General features: G+C 37.8%; 1 protein-coding gene across 16 annotated transcripts in view; it reads right to left on the reverse strand.

Moving 5' to 3' along the window:
• The window catches only part of LOC132113955 (protocadherin gamma-A5-like), a 79,556-nt gene that overhangs the window by 6,128 nt on the left and 53,433 nt on the right, over positions 1-19,995 (reverse strand). For 14 of the 16 annotated variants that reach the window (XM_059522032.1, XM_059522031.1, XM_059522034.1 and 11 more), the window contains exon 2: positions 1,800-1,858. In XM_059522032.1, coding sequence (XP_059378015.1) covers positions 1,800-1,858 — 59 coding nt within the window. Of the gene's footprint in view, positions 1-424; positions 479-1,799; positions 1,859-8,454; positions 11,127-19,995 lie in introns of those variants that run through there. The other 2 variants (XM_059522040.1, XM_059522025.1) reach the window with 2 other exon arrangements.

Raw genomic sequence — 19,995 nt, forward strand, 5'->3', positions numbered from 1 at the left:
TGATGTTGTTTTAGAGCGAACAACCTTAATGAGAACCAGAGCTGATCTGAAAACAGTGATTTACTCAATTCTTATGATACATCGGTACTAAGAGTCTTGAGACATTTGGGCCACCAGCTCAGATCCTTAACCACTTAACCATTGCCACTTTTAAACATAGGTCAATTAAAAAAAATGGGTTAACTCGAGGAAATGAAGTCATTATTTGTTGTGCAATTCCTTTCATGGATCCAGAACCGTGGGATGCACTGTAACAAGGCTGAAGCTACTAATGTACACAACTCTACACGCTGTTTTCTATTGTATTTTATGAGCCACTGAGGGCCCCAGTATCACTATTGGACACTAATGCAGCACCAGTAGTTTCAGATGACGGACCTGACCCGGGGAGAAACCTACAGGGGCTCTAGCTACACTTCAATACCTCAGCCTGCTCGGCGGCGTCCATCTTACATGTGTAGAGTGGAGCTTGAAAGAACTGAAAAAAAGATTGGTATTAACCATGCTATTTTGGAAGGAACTAAGGTAAACAAGTCAAAGACTGAAGCACCGTGTTATTTTACTATCATTGAGATACTCTTATAGTTTTATAGTTTCAAATGAAAATGAGAAATGCCTTGGTCATTTGGAAAGTTCTTTTAATGTTTTATTTGATTTTAGTTAAGATTTATTTCATTATTACAAATTATTTTTTTAAATAGCTTTATTTAACTATAAACTGAAACTTTTAAACAATATTCACACACACACACACACACACACACACACAAAAATTGCTATAAAATTCCCAAATAAAGATGGCATTTATAAATGGAAATAAAAAAATTATAAATAAATTATAAAAATGACAAGTGAATTAAACATGACATTTTAAAGCAGAAAAAAATATTTTTTTATGTTAAACATAAACAAACTCATTATTATTTTATTAACAACTTTTTTTTACAGTGTAATAACCCTGCTAACAATACAGAGATATTTAGGCCTGCTGCTATATATGTAGTGCTGCCAATTTAAATTAAACAAAAAGATTTAATTTCTCCCAGATGGCTTCTTTCAAACTGGATCTTGTCAGCCTGGAATGTGTTTTGTAACATCTGTTATGGAAACCAGTGCACCATGAACAGTGGCACATGAGAGAACCTGGACCCTATTGGCTGTCTGTGACTGACCCCTCCCCCTAAATAGCATCTGATTGGATAATTCGCTGTCAATCACACTGAAATAGACAAAGCTCTTTGGCATCTTAATAGTTCCAATCAGTTTCAGCACAACGCATGACTATAACAGACATTAGCATGGCAATAAACCTCACTGTCCCCCTCTTTTACTCTTTCTGGCCTCTCTCTCTTTCTCTTGGCAGATTGAAGTGTTGGGGGTGGAGGGGAAAGTGCATGAAAAACAGCAGCCATTTTGTTAAGAGAAGAAAATTAAGATTCAGCACAGATACTTTCTTTCTCTTCTTGTTTCTCTCTTTTTCTTTGGAATTGCACTCTACATGTCATATATATGAAATAAGCAGCATGTGCACTCAATACTAGCTTGAACACAGCCTATATTCTTTTTATACACAAGTCAATTTGCATACATTTCTGTATGTCTTCTATTACTCTACACACACACACACACACACACACACACACACACACACATATATATATATGCACCTCTGTGCTTACCATTTATTTAATACAAATGTTTCTGCTTTCAAAAGAGGTGACTTTCTTCCTTTGCATATTGCAAATGACTTTCTTCCTTTGCATATTGCAAATCTTAGTGAACGTGTGTGTGTTACTCACCCGCTGGGCCCGGGCCTCTGATTCTGGGTGAAACGCCAGTCAGCATTGGGTGGTTTTTGCTGTAACGAGACAAAAGTTAAGCATGAGTAATGACATATAAAAAGAAAAGAAAAGTCCAGCACCATTCATTTGTAAGTCTATTTGTGTGACCTCGCTATTACCAAAGGACAGAGAAGTAATGTAAGTGTGTATCCTGTATACGGTGATGGCCGTCAGTGGACCTTGAGGACACAGCATGTGATCAAACCATGAGAACAAGAGACTTGTTCACTTTATTACATAGTGCTAAAGGAAACATGAGTACGATAAAGTCTAAATGAATGTCAGAAGCAGCTTTGTCAAATTACTTCTAAAGAGGTTTCATTTAAAACTAATGGGTGCTCAGTAAGTTACGGATATTTACACACACATATACAGAGCAATTAATAATGATAGTGTGTCTGAAACGTGGCTGGGATGAGCAGGAATTCAAGCATTTCACTCTGAACACACACACACACACACACACACACACTTTGAGAGAGAGTCCAAGATTTTCCAGTGAATGAGAAACAAGCTCTGTGACTAATTGGGCCAAAGACAGAAAGACCATTGTGATTCTTCAGGACAGCAAACACACACACACACACACACACACACACACACACACACACACACACACACACACACTCACACCATATAATCTCTTTAAAATGTCACAAACCCAAAAAAATAAATAAAAAATGATAAAAGCATTTCAGTTCTTAAACTTCTGCATTCTCTTATTGTGTAGTGAACTGGAGAACGGCCAAATTAATTAAGACCAAATTAGCAAACAAGGAAAAAGAGAAACAGTCAGTGGCAAACAATGAAAGAAACTAAAGAGTTACTTAAATTAATTCTTAGCAATTCACACAGCATTTAGTTCTAAATTCTCACATATTTCAACAAGAAAAAAGGCAAAACCATACAAGAAACAACACAAACAATGCACATGCACAGGGAATATTTGCACCAAAAGCAACACCCACAAATGTCAGATCAACAACAGCTGAGCTTAGAGAAAACATACACAAAATGCGCACATATATGCTCACTGAACTATATAAATGACGACAGACTGTTTTACATAAATTTATAAAAAATATATTATATACACAATTTTGGTCACAAAGTATAGTCAAGTAAACCAATAAACACAGAATTGTAAATATAATATCTTAATCGATTTTAAAGGGGTCATATGAGGCAATTTAAATTTTTTCTTTCTCTTTGTATTTGTATTGTAAAAAGCGCTATACAAATAAACTTGAATTGAATTGAATCTTTGTAGTGTTACAAGCTGCTTGTGAATAGAAAAGATGACTAAAGTTGCAAAGACTAAAGTCTCAAACCCAAAGAGATATTCTTTAGAAAAGTTGTCCATGCCCTCCTAAAACGCCTTGTTTAAACACGCCCCCACATGTCTATGTCACTGTGTGGGAAGATTTTCATAACACCACCCAAATGTTTACGAAAAGAAAGAAGGCGTTACTTTATTGTTGCTGCCACCGACGCTGCCATGTTGTGAAGACGCTGTGTGTTTCATGGCAAAAGTGAAAATACTTTGTTTGGCTCTCCAAATGAGGACACAACTAGAAATCAGTGGTTAAGTTGTATTTTCAACACTGTTCCAGAACAGTGCAACCCAACTATTCAGTGTGCAATGCATTTTATGGAGGACTGTTTCCTGATCCTGGGAGAGAAGACTACAGTGTCGGCTGTTCTGACTCACAGTCTGTAAGTACGTTTTCATATTTAAAGAATTTGCCACTGATGATTATGTGAGTTTTGAGCAGTTAAAGTAGTGCTAGTTGTTTGTCGTTTCTACATTCACAAATGCAGATATGGTTTTACGTTTACACGGCAAGATGCAACGCAACGCAACACGTAAAAAAGACAGTATAAGTCATTATAATCAGTAACTACAGTATGTCCCCACCGAATGCAACAAATGACTCATTTATAATGGGTTTTAATGTTTTTGTCTCTGCGCTCCAGGAAAGATGCATAAAATTTCCGTCACATGCTTGAAGTATTTGGCCAATCACAATGCACTGGATAGCTGTCTGGTGAGACCGCAAAGCTTTGTAAAAATCTACTTGTTTCAGAAAGGCATAGAGGAGAAACAATAATGTACAGTATGTGAAAAATAATGTTTTTTGAACCTTAATCTGCATAAACACATTTCAAAAACCAAATACACAAAATAATGTTTGTTTTACCAACATCATATGACCTCTTTAAAAAAAATTATTTGGGGGACAAATGGGAATAAAATAAGAGAAATATAGCTTCTTTTCCCCAGTTTAGACTACTTTTGTATAGCCAGGTAAACCAAAAAGCACAATAATTAAAAGCTTAACTACAATGCTAACCTAAACCAAACTGTATGGGAAAATAATCATTAGCATAGGGTTTAACTTTTTAAATTTGTAGTTTTCTTTTTGGGTTTTTTTTTTATATATTTTTTTTAATCTAATTTATAGGATGTCGGTGAGCAATTTTGTTAACTAAGTATAGCCAAATAGCCAAAGAAATCCATAAACACATGATTCTAAACCTCCCAGAGCACAGGTGACTCTGACCCGAACACCAACACGCCTCACTCTGTACACAGAACATTAAACACTAAACCACAGAACAGTCACAACATTAGTCAGATCCAGGGTCAGAGTCTTTCAGACAGAAATGATTCCTGCATATCCTCTTGTGTACAAAACACTCCTTCGGCAAGGACACAAAGACTTACATCCGCCTGCAGGAATGTCCGAAAATAAAGCCAAGTCTTCCATGAGGTACACAATGAGGTATCTGTCTTTCTCGTGACTATATGTCGTATCATCTAATGTTTTTGCAATGTGAAACAATCAACATTTCTAATAGTACTCTTACATTGTTGACATTAGACTTAGATCATCACCATGGTGATCAGAATGAGGTCACACAACTTGAGGCCACGTTAACTCAAGGTCATAGTTGCAGGTGGGAAGTGTCCCCTCATATAACTCTATTTACATAATGAATATTTATACAAATAACACATAATAGATGTGTCATGCTCCCAAACACACACACACACACACACACACACACACAATTGGCCTAAATGACATCTATAAACACAATTGCTCTGCACACATGCTAAAGCAGGATGAACCACACCTAATGTATGCATAAAAAACACACACCTGAACTATTGTAAAATGTGTGTGTATCAAATCCGTCATGCTACAGCTTGAGCAGCAACAACAAAAAAGTATAATAAAAGAAACAGGACTGATTCTTAATTCTGATCGAACGAGACACATTCAAAGTGACTTGACTGTGATAAATTCATGCATTCCGCTTACAGATATTGAATTATATCAGTCTTCTTGGATGAAGACCATAATCTTATTATAACTATAATTCGTAACCCTTCAGTCCTAATCTGTAGCTTAACATCTGGGACATGCACATTCACCAGGAGCATCTGGCTCAGTATATCAACTCTGAGTTGATTCCTGTGAATGATCACGGAATCACGGAAACATCTGTATGTGATGAACAGTATATCCTGACCCCAAACCATTTTCTAAACGCTTAACAGGAAGCTACCTGTTTCTGTAAAAATCTATTTTTCTTTGTATATCTTATTAACACCTTGCAGGCCGTTCTCTGTATAAACTGTACACACATTATCACTAGAAACAGAAGGGCAGATGCACATGACTAGAAACCATGACAGAGTCAATTAATGACTTAATGTGGACTCTTTTGACCACCTAGCAACCACCCAAACCGCCCTAGCAACCACACAGCAAAACGCTAAAACCATTTAGTCCAACCAACCACAGTCTGATCGTACTGATCAGTACAGTCACAGCTAAACAGAATAAAAGTAGGACACTACAAGTGCTTCAGAGAAAAGCAATGGCACCATGATCAAAGAGAATCACTGTGAAATGGGTCAAACTGAAAACATGGCCAAATGTGGCAGAAAGTCATAAAAAAAGTTTACTGTCATAACATGGCTGTAGAAAGTCAACAAATCCAGAAAGTAACAAATCTCCAGACCGCATAAAACTGCCAGCATGTATTAAACTGGGGTTTTAACATAAATATTTACATATAAACAAATTTCACATAAATATGTAAAGACCACATTATGCTTTCAAACCACAAGGTAAAGATTTACTTATTGCCTACAAAATTCCCATTACTGTCACAAATAATTTAGATTATTCTCATTAAATTCGTAATCAATGTTTAAAAATTAAAATGTAATTATTTTATTATTTTATTTTTTTTACATTATAATAATGAGAACTGCAAATTGTGCTTTAATTTTAACGAATATGCAAGAAATTCTCATTTCTAAAATTAGAATTAAAAAACAAAAGGTAAAGATAAAGAATTATGTCTATTTAATGTCTATTCTAATGTTCTAAATAAAAAAATAAAATGTACTAGATGCATTAAGTGTTACAGTAAAGAAAATTAGATGGAGCATGCGCAATTGTCAAGAAAAGGCAAGAAATTCTAATTTATGAAATTCTAAAAGCTTTTTTAAAGCACAATACGATCTAGAGTAACTAATACAAGATTATTAAAAACATTCTTGTAGGTCCAGAATCTGCTATGGATCAAGAGGACCACACACATACACACAGTCCTCTCTCTGTCCTTTAGTGATTCTTCCAACTATTGAAACTCAAATGCCCACCTTATCTCTCTCTCTCTCTCTCTCTCTCACACACACACACATACAGAGCACGTGTCATGATAGCAGAGCCAGATGGCAGCCCAGCGACCCTAGAGACAGAACGACCCTCAAGAGACTTAGAAATGGGACATTAGGTCCCGAACTGAGAAAATGGAAAGGGAAAAGTTTCCATTTTTCAGGCTCATCCCCTACAGACATAAACACAGGAGATTACAGAGGAATTCAGTCTCGACAAACGGCAAACTCATATAAGACTTGACCAGAATTCTAGAAAATAACCGCTTTTCATGCCACAGAAACACAGGAGGGACTTACAATAGACAAGAAACTGACAAATCCTACACAAGAGTACATGAAAATGAGAATTTACTCACACTTACAATGGAGATTTACTATGGGATATCCCAGATGTGACTCAGACGTGTGGAATAAATAAAATGAGTTCGGCACAAAGGGGATGGCAGGGGTCAGTGCATGACCTCTGGAATCCTGTTATTCCGCCACATCTTTCTTCCACTACCTACTTCTTTTTTATCTTTATCTTCATCCGTAATATTCCCGCCTTTTCCTTCCCCCACCTAAATCCTTATTTTTGTCTGTCGGTCTGTTCCTTTTCCTGTCCATCTGTTATCCATGCCTCTTAACCTCACTTTAGAGTTTCTGTTCTGCACACTCACAATGTCTGCTCCATATTTCTGTTCATATCTTCCATCTAAACAAATGCACTTCAAAAATGTTTCCTTACTCTGTATTTTTTGTCATGTTTTCCATTACAAAGACATTTATGTTCACTTTTTTTTTTTTTTTTTACAATAAGGAATTTTGGTGTCTCCACTTGATGGTCAATGTAAAATCTGTGTCCTGAAGCAAAAACAGTTGAGAACCACTAATCTAAATGTTTTTCTCTCTGACAACCATGTTTCCAAATCTAAAATCCCAAAGTTCATGTTATTCTAATACTCTGTAAAACTCTTTCCGTAGTGTGTCTTAATTTTCTCCTCCCTTCTTGTCTGACACATCCAGACTCTGGTAAATGCTTTTCTTTTTGTTCTTAATATCTCTGCACCCTTTTCCTTTGTGATCCTACATCTTCTTCCGCTGTTCTTTCTCCTTTTTCCTGTTTAGTCACAGGACCCTGCCAGTCTGTTGCAGCTTTTGGAAGCGAGTTACAAAATCAAATACAGCACTATGACGTACACTTGAAGCATATTTAGTAAATTACCCAGCTGCTTCATATGATACAAAACTCATATGCTCATAAAACATCAGGAAACTTGGAGATAACACAAAATAGGCTTCAACGTGAATAATAACCAGCTCTGAGGATGAAACATTACCCTATATATTTTTTACACCTACACTATTGATTAAAAGTTTGGATTAACTACATTTTTTAATGTTTTTGAGAGATATCTCTTCTGCTCACCAAGGCTATATTTATTTATTTTATTTATTTTATAAAAAATGCAGTAAAAACAGTAATTGTAAAATATAATTACAATTTAAAAGACCTGTTTTGGGAAGTTAAGATTTATATCCACTTTAAATGTTGACTACTGTATGTCTGTGTATGTGTGTCTGTGTGTATGTATATATATATATATATATATATATATATATATATATATATATATATATATATATATATATATATAAATATATATATATATACACAATTTGTTTAAGGTTTTTTTTCATCAAATAATCCTGAAAAAAATTAATAAATCAGTTTCCACAATTCAGCAGCAGCAGCAAAAAAAAAAAAAAAAAAAAGAATGAATGCAGCCTTGGCAAGCACAAAAAGACTTCTTTCAAAAACATACAAAAACATATTCTCTTATCCAAAGTTTGAGTGGCAGTGAAAGAAAAAATCCATTAGTGAATCAACAGTGAAGAATCTGATTGGATGTGGGATGAGTATGCCCTCACCTCATTGGCTGAGTTCATTAAGTGCTTCCTAGTCAAAGTCATGTTTAGTGTGTTGTTATGACTCAACATGGGAGTCTTGACAAACACAAAATCACTCCTGCTGGAAAGTGTTGAGTAGTAGGGTCTGTAGGTCCTTGTGTGAGGTTCTTGAGGCCCTCCGACCACCTCCATATATCTAATGGGTCCATCAGTGTTTAGTTGGAGGTGAAGGTCCTTATGGGCTCTCTGCTGATAGTTGTGCCTGGAACGCAAACCCGTTCTGGAGTAACAGCACGCCGAACCACCCTTGTGCCTGATGCACCGTACCAAGACCACCACCATAGTCAAGAGCGACACCAATGACACACAGCCCAATGAGATGATGAGGTACAGAGTGATGTCTGTCATTCCTGTTCCCTTGTGTGGTGTTATACGGAAGTCTGTAGATTTGTCTGCACTTTTTTCTTCTACGGTAACGGTAACCGAAATGCTAGTAGACAAAGCTGGCTGGCCGTTGTCTTGTACAACCACTATAAAGTTATAAGATGGGTGGGTTTTACCACCCTGTTCATCGTCAATGAGTTTTTGTGCAGTACGCAGTTCGCCCGTGTGTGTTTCGATGTGAAACAGCGATGAATCGTCCCCTGGAGCGATACTGTAGAAGAGCCAAGCATTGTGGCCACTGTCAGGGTCAACGGCAACAATCTTGTTGACGCGATGGCCGACAGGGGCACCGTGCGGGATGGTCAGCTGAAGCCCTTCGTCTTCAGAGTGGGTTGGGTAAAGGATGATGGGCGGGTTGTCGTTCTGGTCGACCACAAAAACATGCACGGTGACATTAGATGTCTGTGGTGGCGCTCCAGCATCTCGCACCTGCACTTCGATCTTAAACGCATTCATTTGCTCGTAATCCAAAGAGCGCATGGTGAAGATGTTCCCGTTCTCTGGGTTGATGTAAACATACGAGGAAATGAGGCTGCCTTGGATGGTGGTCGGTAGGATGGAGTATGACAATCGGGCGTTGTCTCCGACGTCCGGATCTGACGCTGAAACTGTTACTATCGGAGTACCAGGTGTGTTATTTTCAGCTACATCCACTGAGTAGGAGTTTTGCGAGAACACTGCAGCATTATCATTAACATCTGATAAACGGACTGTAAAAGTCTTCTGAGAAGACAGCGGAGGCGAGCCAGAGTCAGTCGCAGTGACAACAACAGTGTACTCATCAATGACTTCTCTGTCTAGACGTCCATCGGTCACAAGTGTGTAGTGTTCTCCAAAGGCTGACTTTAGTTTAAACGGAAGTAGTCGGGATACTGTAAGTGTGACTTTTCCATTATCCCCAGAATCGAAGTCTTTTGCACTGATTAACGCAATAACAGTGCCCGTTTCAGCATCCTCCCGGATGGGGCTGGTTAGTGAAGTTAATGTCACCTCTGGAGTGTTATCGTTCACATCAATTATTTCCACTTTAATGTTGCATGAGCCCTCCATGGCGGGAGATCCTCCATCCCTGGCTTGAACTGTGATGTCATACACTTTTGCTTCCTCATAATCCACATCCCCCACAACACGGATTTCACCTGATTGAGAATCAACACTGAACAACTGAAGTATACTCTCTGGTGTGTATTTACTAAATAAGTAAGATATTTCCCCGTTTATCCCAGAGTCCAAATCAGTGGCATTCAGTTTAGTCACAGGCGTTCCTGGAGGAGAGTTTTCCAAAAAACTAACCCTTTTCACCGGCTCATCAAACACCGGCGCGTTGTCATTCACGTCCAGAATCTTAATAAGCAGGAGGGTGGACCCGGATTTCCCCGGTTGTCCTCCGTCCACGGCCGTGAGCGAGAGGCGAAACGCGGCCTGCGCCTCCCGGTCTAGAGCCTTTTCCAGGACGAGCTCTGGAAACTTACTGCCGTCGCTTTTAGTCTCCACGTTTAAAACAAAATAGTCACTGCTGGAAAGGCTGTACGTGCGTAGGGAGTTAATGCCCACATCGGGATCGCGTGCGCTCTCCAGACGGAACCGCGTTCCCGGTGCGGCCGCCTCGGAAATCTCTAGTGATGAATTTACGTTTGGAAACTGCGGCGCGTTGTCGTTTACATCATCAATTTGAACAAGAATTCTGTGAATTTCTAAAGGGTCCTGAAGAAGAATTTGAAGGTGCAAAGAGCAAATCGAACTTAAAGCGCAAATGCGTTCCCTATCTATAGTCTCTCTAATAACCAAAACACCATTAGGGTTAATCTCGAAATATTGCGAGTTAGATCCCGACACCACCTGTAAATGTCCTTCAGTAATCCTCATTGCGCTGAGAGTCAAATCCCTCGCTATATTCCCAACGACAGATCCCGGTTTCTGTTCCTCCAGTACCGTATAACGGAGCTCACCGGACACGATTGAGAGGTGCATGAGAGAGAGAGCGAGGCAGAGCGCGAGCCACGAGCGTCTCCTCTCCATTATGTGCGGGGAGGGGAAAAGTATCAACTTTTTCGTTTTGTAGAGTCCATATTCCAATTAAAGTGGCGCTACGATGTCGCTCGTAACGCAATCCGATTCGCGCGGAGTGAAGCAAGAAGTTTAACATAATTCATGACGGCTGTAAACCTTTCGGGAAATCACACGTGAGGGGGAAAAAACAGTCTTCCATCCAGCTCTTCCCCAAAACTCCCTGAATAAGCTGCGCCTCCGCTGCGCAACAGGGCGGAGACTGAGTCACAAAGAGGTCCGTCCTATGGCACGCACACACACAGAGAGCGGGAGAGACACCCACACACTTCTCCCAGCGCTTGGAGAAACTTCTCTGCTCAGGTCGACCTGTTTCCAGCACGCATGCTAGTGGTCCCATGTGGTTTTAAACATTTACGAGCCGAGATACAGAACATCAGAGACTCAAAAGAACGCTGGCAATTTGTGAACACGGCCACAGACCACAAAACCATTGAAAACTTCTACTGACAATTCTGGCAATGATGGATTTCAAGGTAAAAAAAAAGCAATTATATATTTTAAAGTTAAAAAACACTGACGAGAAATGATACGAGGGCGATTCAATACATACAATACTCTATTACTCAACATTAGAAAAAAACAATATTCTACATGTCAAAAGAGGATTACAATGACACGCCACTAGAAGGCGCAGTTTTCCCTCTTTGTTATCTCATAACATTTGAATTGTACCCCAAAAGCTCTAAATAGTGATTTTATTGCATGACAGTTTATTAGGAATAAAAATGTTCTAGGCTTAAAAGAAAACAATTCATACATTTATTAAATATGTTTTCAGACTTTAAGACCTCAATATGGATGAATTTTACTAAAAATATATATAATTACAGTTGATCAACTACATTAAGCATAGTAGTATGGGTACTCATTCTATTTATCACCAGCTGGTAAATGTAACCTCAGAGGACCAAATCACATCTATGCTGATCATGTCCCTAAAGTCTGTGGTGCTGCTGGGCTTTACGAGAGTGAATCCAGGGATTCCAATCTGTAACATTGTTACAAATACAGTCTATCTGTATTTCTTAAGACCGAAAGGTACAACAACTATCCAACAAATATATATCTTTCCCATATATATATATATATATATATATATATATATATATATATATATATATATATATATATATATATATATATATATATATATATATATGTGTGTGTGTGTGTGTTGCCTGCCTAAAGGAGTTATGCAGAACAATGCATATCTTTCTCTCTTTCTGCTCCACAGTGAGGAGAGGCTGGTGTGTGCAGTTATACTGATGACTGAGTTTAAATCAGTCCAATATTATTTTACAATAAATACACCACATAAAAAAGGAGGTGGCTGTATAAAATAGTTTGTTATTATATTTAGTTAATAATAGCAACAACAACTTAAATGGGATAATAATAATAATAATAATAATAATAATAATAATAATAATGTAATAAACACGCAATTCACCATACTTTTATACAGTATCTATATATTTAAATGGATTATAACATTGTCTTATAGAAAACTGTTGCTATTGGGTTATTTATAATTATATACAATTATATTATATTTATTTTAGTATATTTATAATTCTATTTAATTTCTTTATAATGACAACAGTATATTTCTAAGTATTAAAGAAAAAAAAACTGGATAGTAGTTTATAAGTTTAGCACTGTATAAGTGTATTTAATAATTATACAGATCACACTTTTCATTTGTTTGTTGCTATTGTGTGATTTAAAATTCTTTAATTTAGATTCTTTAATGATACCAAAACTGTTTAAAAGTTGGCTGTATAAATACACTGCATGATTACATTCCTAGTATTTGTCAATTATAATATTATTTTGCTATTCTGTATTTTCAATAAATATAATGGGTTTACATGCCTCCTGGTGTGAATAAATATTTATCTGCGCACATTTGATAGATTTGTAGACCTCTTAAGAATGTGTTTTAAATTATAACCATGTCACTGACAGATGCACATGTGTGTGTTATCTTTACTGCCTCCCTGTGGTCAGTTTCATGAACTGCAGCTGTGCACCGACGCGTTCAATAGCAGGAGGAAAACGGTACAACCGCAAACACCGATTTATTTATATAGGGGGGAAAATTCCCCGTTAAGAACTTGTTTTAACTTATTAAGAACGATAGATAAACACTCGAGGAAAAAAAAACTATTTAAAAAAAGCAAGCTGGAGGGTTTAGAAACAACTGATCTGAAATGTTGCCATAGTGAGAAGGAGGGTGACGTAAAAGCCCGTTTCAGCACTACAACGGCGGACAGCGACACTCAGCTTTACGCCTGCTGCTGCACGCGCTGAACCGACACACACACACACGCACACACACACACACACACACACACACACAAGCAGGCACGGACACACACACACACACACACACACACCATCTGTAATCCAGTCAGCTCCCAGTAAACCAGTCAGCAACCTCCTCATACAATACAATTAACATCTTAGATGTTATGATGCCATACATTTTCGAAAGTTTAATCAATTTCAGATCTAGGCTGGTTCTTTTTAAAATATAACGGTACAGTATATAGTATTTAACTTATATAACCACTGTGAATTTAAATTTAAATTTATTTAATTTAAATTTATTTAGTTTGGACATTTTCTAAACCTTTGAATAATAAATTTAATATAGAGTATCACTCAAAAAAACATACAACAATTATTTGTAAAGACATACGCAGACATACACATACACATATTTGTCTACAAAACAGAGTATTACATTAAAGTATGCCAAACCTATTGACTTGTAGCATATACTGAAGAATTCAAAATATAATGCAAAATCTGAGTAGCTATAGAAAACAGATCTTTGTTTTTTTTTCTTTAGAAATGAAATAATAAAATGTGTGTATGTTTTTTTTTAAAAAACATTCCATTTATTATTTTTTTTTTTTATAAAAGAAACATCAATTAACAATCATCACACCTGCAAACCTGCAGGTAATAGATAGATGCATAGGAAAAAAATAAGCAACAAAAGAAAATCCCACACACTACCAACACTAGCAAAAAATATTAAAAACAATTTATTATTGGCAACTTTTCGGTCTTTTATAAAAGAAACACAAACATAAAACTACACTGTTTGGGTGTGAGAAATGTGTGTGTTTGTGTGTTCTTCAATGCTTTTCTTACCTTGATTTGCAGACACGGGTATGGATCAGATACATTAGCAGGAGAAGATGATATCACAGCATCAGCAGCAACATGAACATGAAAAAGAAAAATAAGAAAACAGATTTGATTAGAGTGATGCAACAGCAGATGTGTGCAGGACCATCATACTTACCATACCCTTCAGTCTGAGACCTTTATCAGGTCTCAAGGTACTTCAGCGTGAAACGCATTATTATTTGTTCGTCAGAAAGAGATATAAAAGAAAGAAAGAAAAAAAAAAACATGCAGAGAAACTCCTCTGATGAGCAGCAGCTTCAGATATTAATAATTCAAACATTCTTCACATCGCTCTCTCTCTCTCTCACACACAAATATCATCCTTCATAACTGCAGATGACATTGCAGAAACAAATTGCAATGGCAAAAAATGCTCAAATGGTACATTGGTTATCTCTAGTGATCTATTTTGTAAAACATAATTTTGTTAGAGACATGAAGGTGTGAACAATGTATAATCCCTCAAAATATTTACATGTATATTATGTGCTAATTATTTGATGAAAAAATAACAATCCATATAATTATATATATATATACTGTTTTGTGGATGCATTCTATTCAAAAGTGTGCATGGAGGTGGAAATAAAATGTTAATGTAGAAGAATTATTCATAAAACCATGAAGAGAATACACAAATTAATAAGAACAGAATTCAAACTCTCACTGATAGAATCATGCTCTCTATAAAAACACACACAGACACACACTTGTCCCTTCCCCCAACACATTAAACCAGAATCTCTGGCCACTGCATGCCTCCATCTATAACAGGGGTGTCAAAGGCCTTGAGCAGCACCTCACTTCAACACATCCAGCTCTGAACCTTTCACTGCCCCCCTGTGGACTCAAGAATAATGGTACAGGCCTGCCCATGAGTCAGCCTGTTGCTGTGGCAACACCATCCCACTAAGGGATGGAAAATGGGCCAGAAGAGAAAGGGTGGGGGGAACACCACCAGAGGAGAAAACAGAGGGCGTTTATAAACATTTATAAACACAGAACAAAGCATAAACAACACTGGAAATTACCATCATCTCTCATTTATGCACAAACATAAGCTCTCATGTAATATACCAAACAAAGCTAGAAATATAATCAGTGTGACTAAGAGCAGAATTTAGGGGTCTTGTGGTAAGAACATACGCATGTTTTGGGGTGTTTTTGCACACTCATATAGCGCTGTGCAGAACACATAAATCATTGGACAAAGACTGCAGGGAGGTGCAGATGGAGAGGGGGAGGGGGTAAATAGGACTCAGGAGGAGAGAAATTGAAATTAAGGAAACAGAGCTGCCCTTTTAGGGTGAAATGATTCCTTGTTGAAAAACCTACAAGTTATACAATCAGATATTAGATTATTTTTATTTTTTATGCTAAATAGCTACTCGTATTTGAAATCAACAGAAAATAAAAAACACAAAAAGTCAAGCATCAAGTGTGGCCCACATTCAGATATAAAGGAATAAGAACAACTAGTATAAATGGCTTTGTGGCCACGTGGCTTTACTTTACTGTCTGTAGACACAGCTCACTGTATATGTGTGTGTGTCCTACTGTCTCACTGGCCTTGATAAACCCTGTTAAATCCTTTTAGAGGATCAGCCTGCTGCAGGATGAAGACACACATATGCACACATGCTGCAAAACACACACAAAAATACACACAAACTCACACAGAATGATGTTCATGGAGGCCCCAAGCCAGCATGACTCTTTATGATCTGTATTGAGTGTATACAAGAATTTGTGCGCTTCAAATAAAAGCATTCCTCTCAGAATAAACGATCATCCTGTATTTATCTGTTCACAAAGCTCACGAGAGACAGATTTCTTAAGGAGAGATGCACTGATGCATCAAAGGGAGAAGCAGGAAAGGACAGAAAATAAAGCAGGAACTAGTTATAAGAATTAATTTAAAGATGCTCAAGAGACAAGTAACAAGCTATTTTTCTAGCAAAAAAATACATTTTAAATGCTTCCCTTTTGCTATAGCAAAATATAAACATACTCAAACATATTGATATAAAGACATTTTAACCTTTTAAAAACACGACTTTGATAGCTATACTCTGTACTTAAGGAATACATTAAAAAATATATAAAAAATTAATGTCTCTAAGAAAGCATTACAGTCCAAAAAAAAAAGTACAGTCAGATCCTATGTGCCCAACTTGTACGTTTTTAAATTCAGGACAAGTCAGGTAAAAATAAAGCAGAACAAAGGCTAAAAGGTGATCTTGACTTCATTTTACATATAAAACAATGTCCTTCACCTTTCATATGGGCTTTTACACAACGGTGATCTGACAATTAAGAAGCCTTTGAAGCAAGAAGCTCATTTCAGTGATTTGCAAGGAAACAGCTCCCAAAGCTCAAGAGCATGTGGATTTATGATGTACATTAAAGGAAAGACACTAATAGGCCCAGGAACTGAAGAGAAATGAAGGCCAGATGTGGGACACCAAAAGGCAAAGAGTGTAGCGGTTCACGCGGTCACAACCAAAGAACTGCAGATGTCTGTGCATGATTGACTTCGCCCGTAATTCAGGTAGACACTAAAGACATTTAAGACAAATTTTCATTTAAGAAAAATTAAAGGAAAATATCACTAAAATGGTTATTTTAGAATCAGTTTCTGTAAGCAAGCAGCACATCTGACTACCACATGTCTCTTCTTTAATATGCTGCAGAGAACAGAGGCTCCACAACTGATAATGAGTCTATTAAAGAGAAGCCAGTAGGGTATACTGGAAAATAAACCAAAATATATGAGATATAAAGTTAAAGTCAACCTGAAATGACTCCCAAGATGTGAATTTACTTCCATATTGATGCATTTCAGAGTGGAACGAGACATTCAAGTGAAGCTTCTGGTCATTTATCGTGTCTGTTTACTGTTTGTTTAAACAAGAGGTTGTGTACCTCTTCTCCTGAAAATCATTCACACGGTCTGAGTATCAGCATTTGTTTTAGTGCCACTGTATGATCAGGACAATAATGTGTGTGTGAAGCAGAAAATGGGTCAGTGAGTGAAAAAAATAGTGTGCAGTGTCCCTGTTCTTTCAGGAGCACTAGTCCTCCTTCTCCATCTCTCTCTCTCTCTCTCTCTCTCTCTCTCTCTCTCTCTCTCTCTCTCTCTCTCTCTCTCCTCTGCATTACTGCCCTTTGGACCATCAGAGTCTTCTGCATGAAACAAAATGTGACATATTTGACAATGCAAAATATCAGCGCTTGCATTCCATTGCGTGGAAAGTTATTCATCATCTGATGAAAACAAAGATTCAGTTCGGATTTTGCTGCATTACCCTCGACTCGCCTCTCAGCACACAACCCCTCCCACACATTTCCTGTTTTCTCCTCCTGACAACAGCTGACACATTCTAATGGAGAGATTCCATTTATATGCCACTGAATTTTTCTATGAACATACAATTGCTCCAAAAGTATTTAGACACTAAAGGAACACAAAAATGTATGGATATCAATACATTAAATGACAAATACAATTTTAAGAAGAAAATGGAACAGGCACAATAAAATCAACAGTTACTGCAACATTACTGTTAAAAGACAACTGTGTTTGTGAAGCACTATTGAATCATGTTCACAGTTAATGTGATTCTCTACACCTGTGGTTGCTCTGCTAGAACACCTGTGTGAGCTTGGAGAAAACAAACTTCATATATCCACTAAAAATCAGAGCGATGAGCAAACATGATGAAGAAAAGCAACTTTAGAAAGGAGAAAAGATTCTGTATAAATACTTAGGGAAACTTAAAGCAATACTGTACAAGTCACATGAAGAAATCTCACCTCAGCACTAACATCTGGTTCTTCTGTACTCCTGTTTTGTTTTGGCACAGTTCTGGTGCCACTCAAGTCAAAGTTTAAAACACTTTGACTAGAGGGCCGCAAAAACTTCAGATCACTCTTTCTGGAGTCAGTAGTGCCACACACCTCATAATTGTACACGTGCTGTAAAGTTCCTTTGCCTCCTACGTCTGCGTAAAGAGGCGGATAATACGGAATAACTGGAAGATTCGCTCCAGATTTGTAAAACATCCGCTCGCGTCTCCATCTGTAGCATTTGACTGACAGTATGGCGATGATAGACACGATAAAGAGAAACGAAACTACAGCCAAGGCCAAGACTAGATAGAAAGTGAGGTTGTCGTTGTATTCCTTGTCGTGCGTGAAGTCACTGAACTCCGAGAGCACTTCAGGGAAGCTGTCCGCCACCGCCACGTTAACATTGACTGTAGCTGATCGAGAGGGCTGCCCGTTGTCCTCCACTACAACAGTGAGTCTTTGTTTCACAGCATCTTTATCTGTCACTTGGCGTACAGTTCTTATTTCTCCATTCTGTAAGCCCACTTCAAACAGCGCCCTGTCTGTGGCTTTCTGCAGTTTATATGAGAGCCAGGCATTCTGTCCAGAGTCCACATCAACAGCCACCACTTTAGTCACCAGATAACCCACATCTGCCGAACGAGGCACTATTTCAGCCACCACAGAAGCGCCAGACTGGACCGGATACAGAACCTGAGGCGCGTTGTCATTCTGGTCCTGAATCATTATATTCACGCTCACGTTGCTGCTGAGAGGAGGAGAGCCTCCGTCCTGCGCTTTTACTGTGATTGCAAAAGACTTTAATTGTTCATAATCAAACGATTTTGTTGCATAAACAGTCCCACTATCAGAGTTGATAGAAACTAATGACGAAATTGGTGTGCCGTTTAAATCATTATCTGAAATGAAGTACGATACGCGTGCGTTCGCTCCCAAATCTGCATCATGCGCTTTAACACTGAACAAAGACAGAGATGGCAAATTATTCTCCTTCACATACGCATTGTATGAATCTTGCTCAAACTGCGGTGCGTGATCATTTACATCAGTGATCTTTACGTTTAAAATCGTTTTACGTAACAATGAGGGACTGCCTCTATCCTTGGCTGTGATTGTAATATTATACTCGGGTATGCCTTCTCTGTCTAGCTCGGAGTCCGTGACGATACTGTAATAATTAGTCAAAGATGATTCGATTTTAAACGGAAGGTCTTTCTCAATAAAACAGGTAATCTTTCCATTTTCTTCAGAATCACTGTCCTGTATATTTATCATGGCCACTACGGTTCCAAGAGGTGAATTTTCAGGTATGCTATTTGAAAAAGACATAAGCGTCATTTTTGGTGAGTTATCATTTACGTCTGTAACTTCCACAATCACTTCAGAGGAATCTGACAACCCCCCCTGATCTTTAGCTTGAATTTTAAACTCATGTATAGCAGACTCCTCAAAATCAAGCTCACCGATCAATCTTATTTCTCCACTGGACGGGTCGACAGAAAACAGGTCTCGGATTTTGGGTGTGGTGTGCTCGAAATAATAACCAATTTGTGCATTTGAGACAGAATCCGCATCGGTTGCATTAACAGTAACCAACAATGCTCCTTTTACGGTGTTTTCTGGGACAGATATTCTGTATTTATCCTTTTGAAAAACTGGAGCGTTGTCATTTGTATCTAGAACAATGATGTGTATTTTTACCGTGCCAGATCGCTTGGGGTTACCTTCATCTGTAGCAGTTATGGTCAAATACAAATGTTCTTGTTTTTCTCTGTCTAAATGAGTTTGCAATACAAGCTCTACATTTTTACCACTGCCAGATCGACTTTGTGTCTTTAGGGTAAAATGATCGGTAGGATGAACTGAATAACTCTGAATACTGTTAATGCCGACATCTGGATCAACTGCGCTATCCACAGTGAAACGCGCTCCGGTGGAAGCAGACTCGCTTATTTCCAATGTAATTTCACCTCTTGGAAACGCAGGACTGTT

This window comes from Carassius carassius, chromosome 33 (assembly GCF_963082965.1).
Source record: "Carassius carassius chromosome 33, fCarCar2.1, whole genome shotgun sequence".
NCBI classification, from domain to species: Eukaryota; Metazoa; Chordata; class Actinopteri; order Cypriniformes; family Cyprinidae; genus Carassius; species Carassius carassius.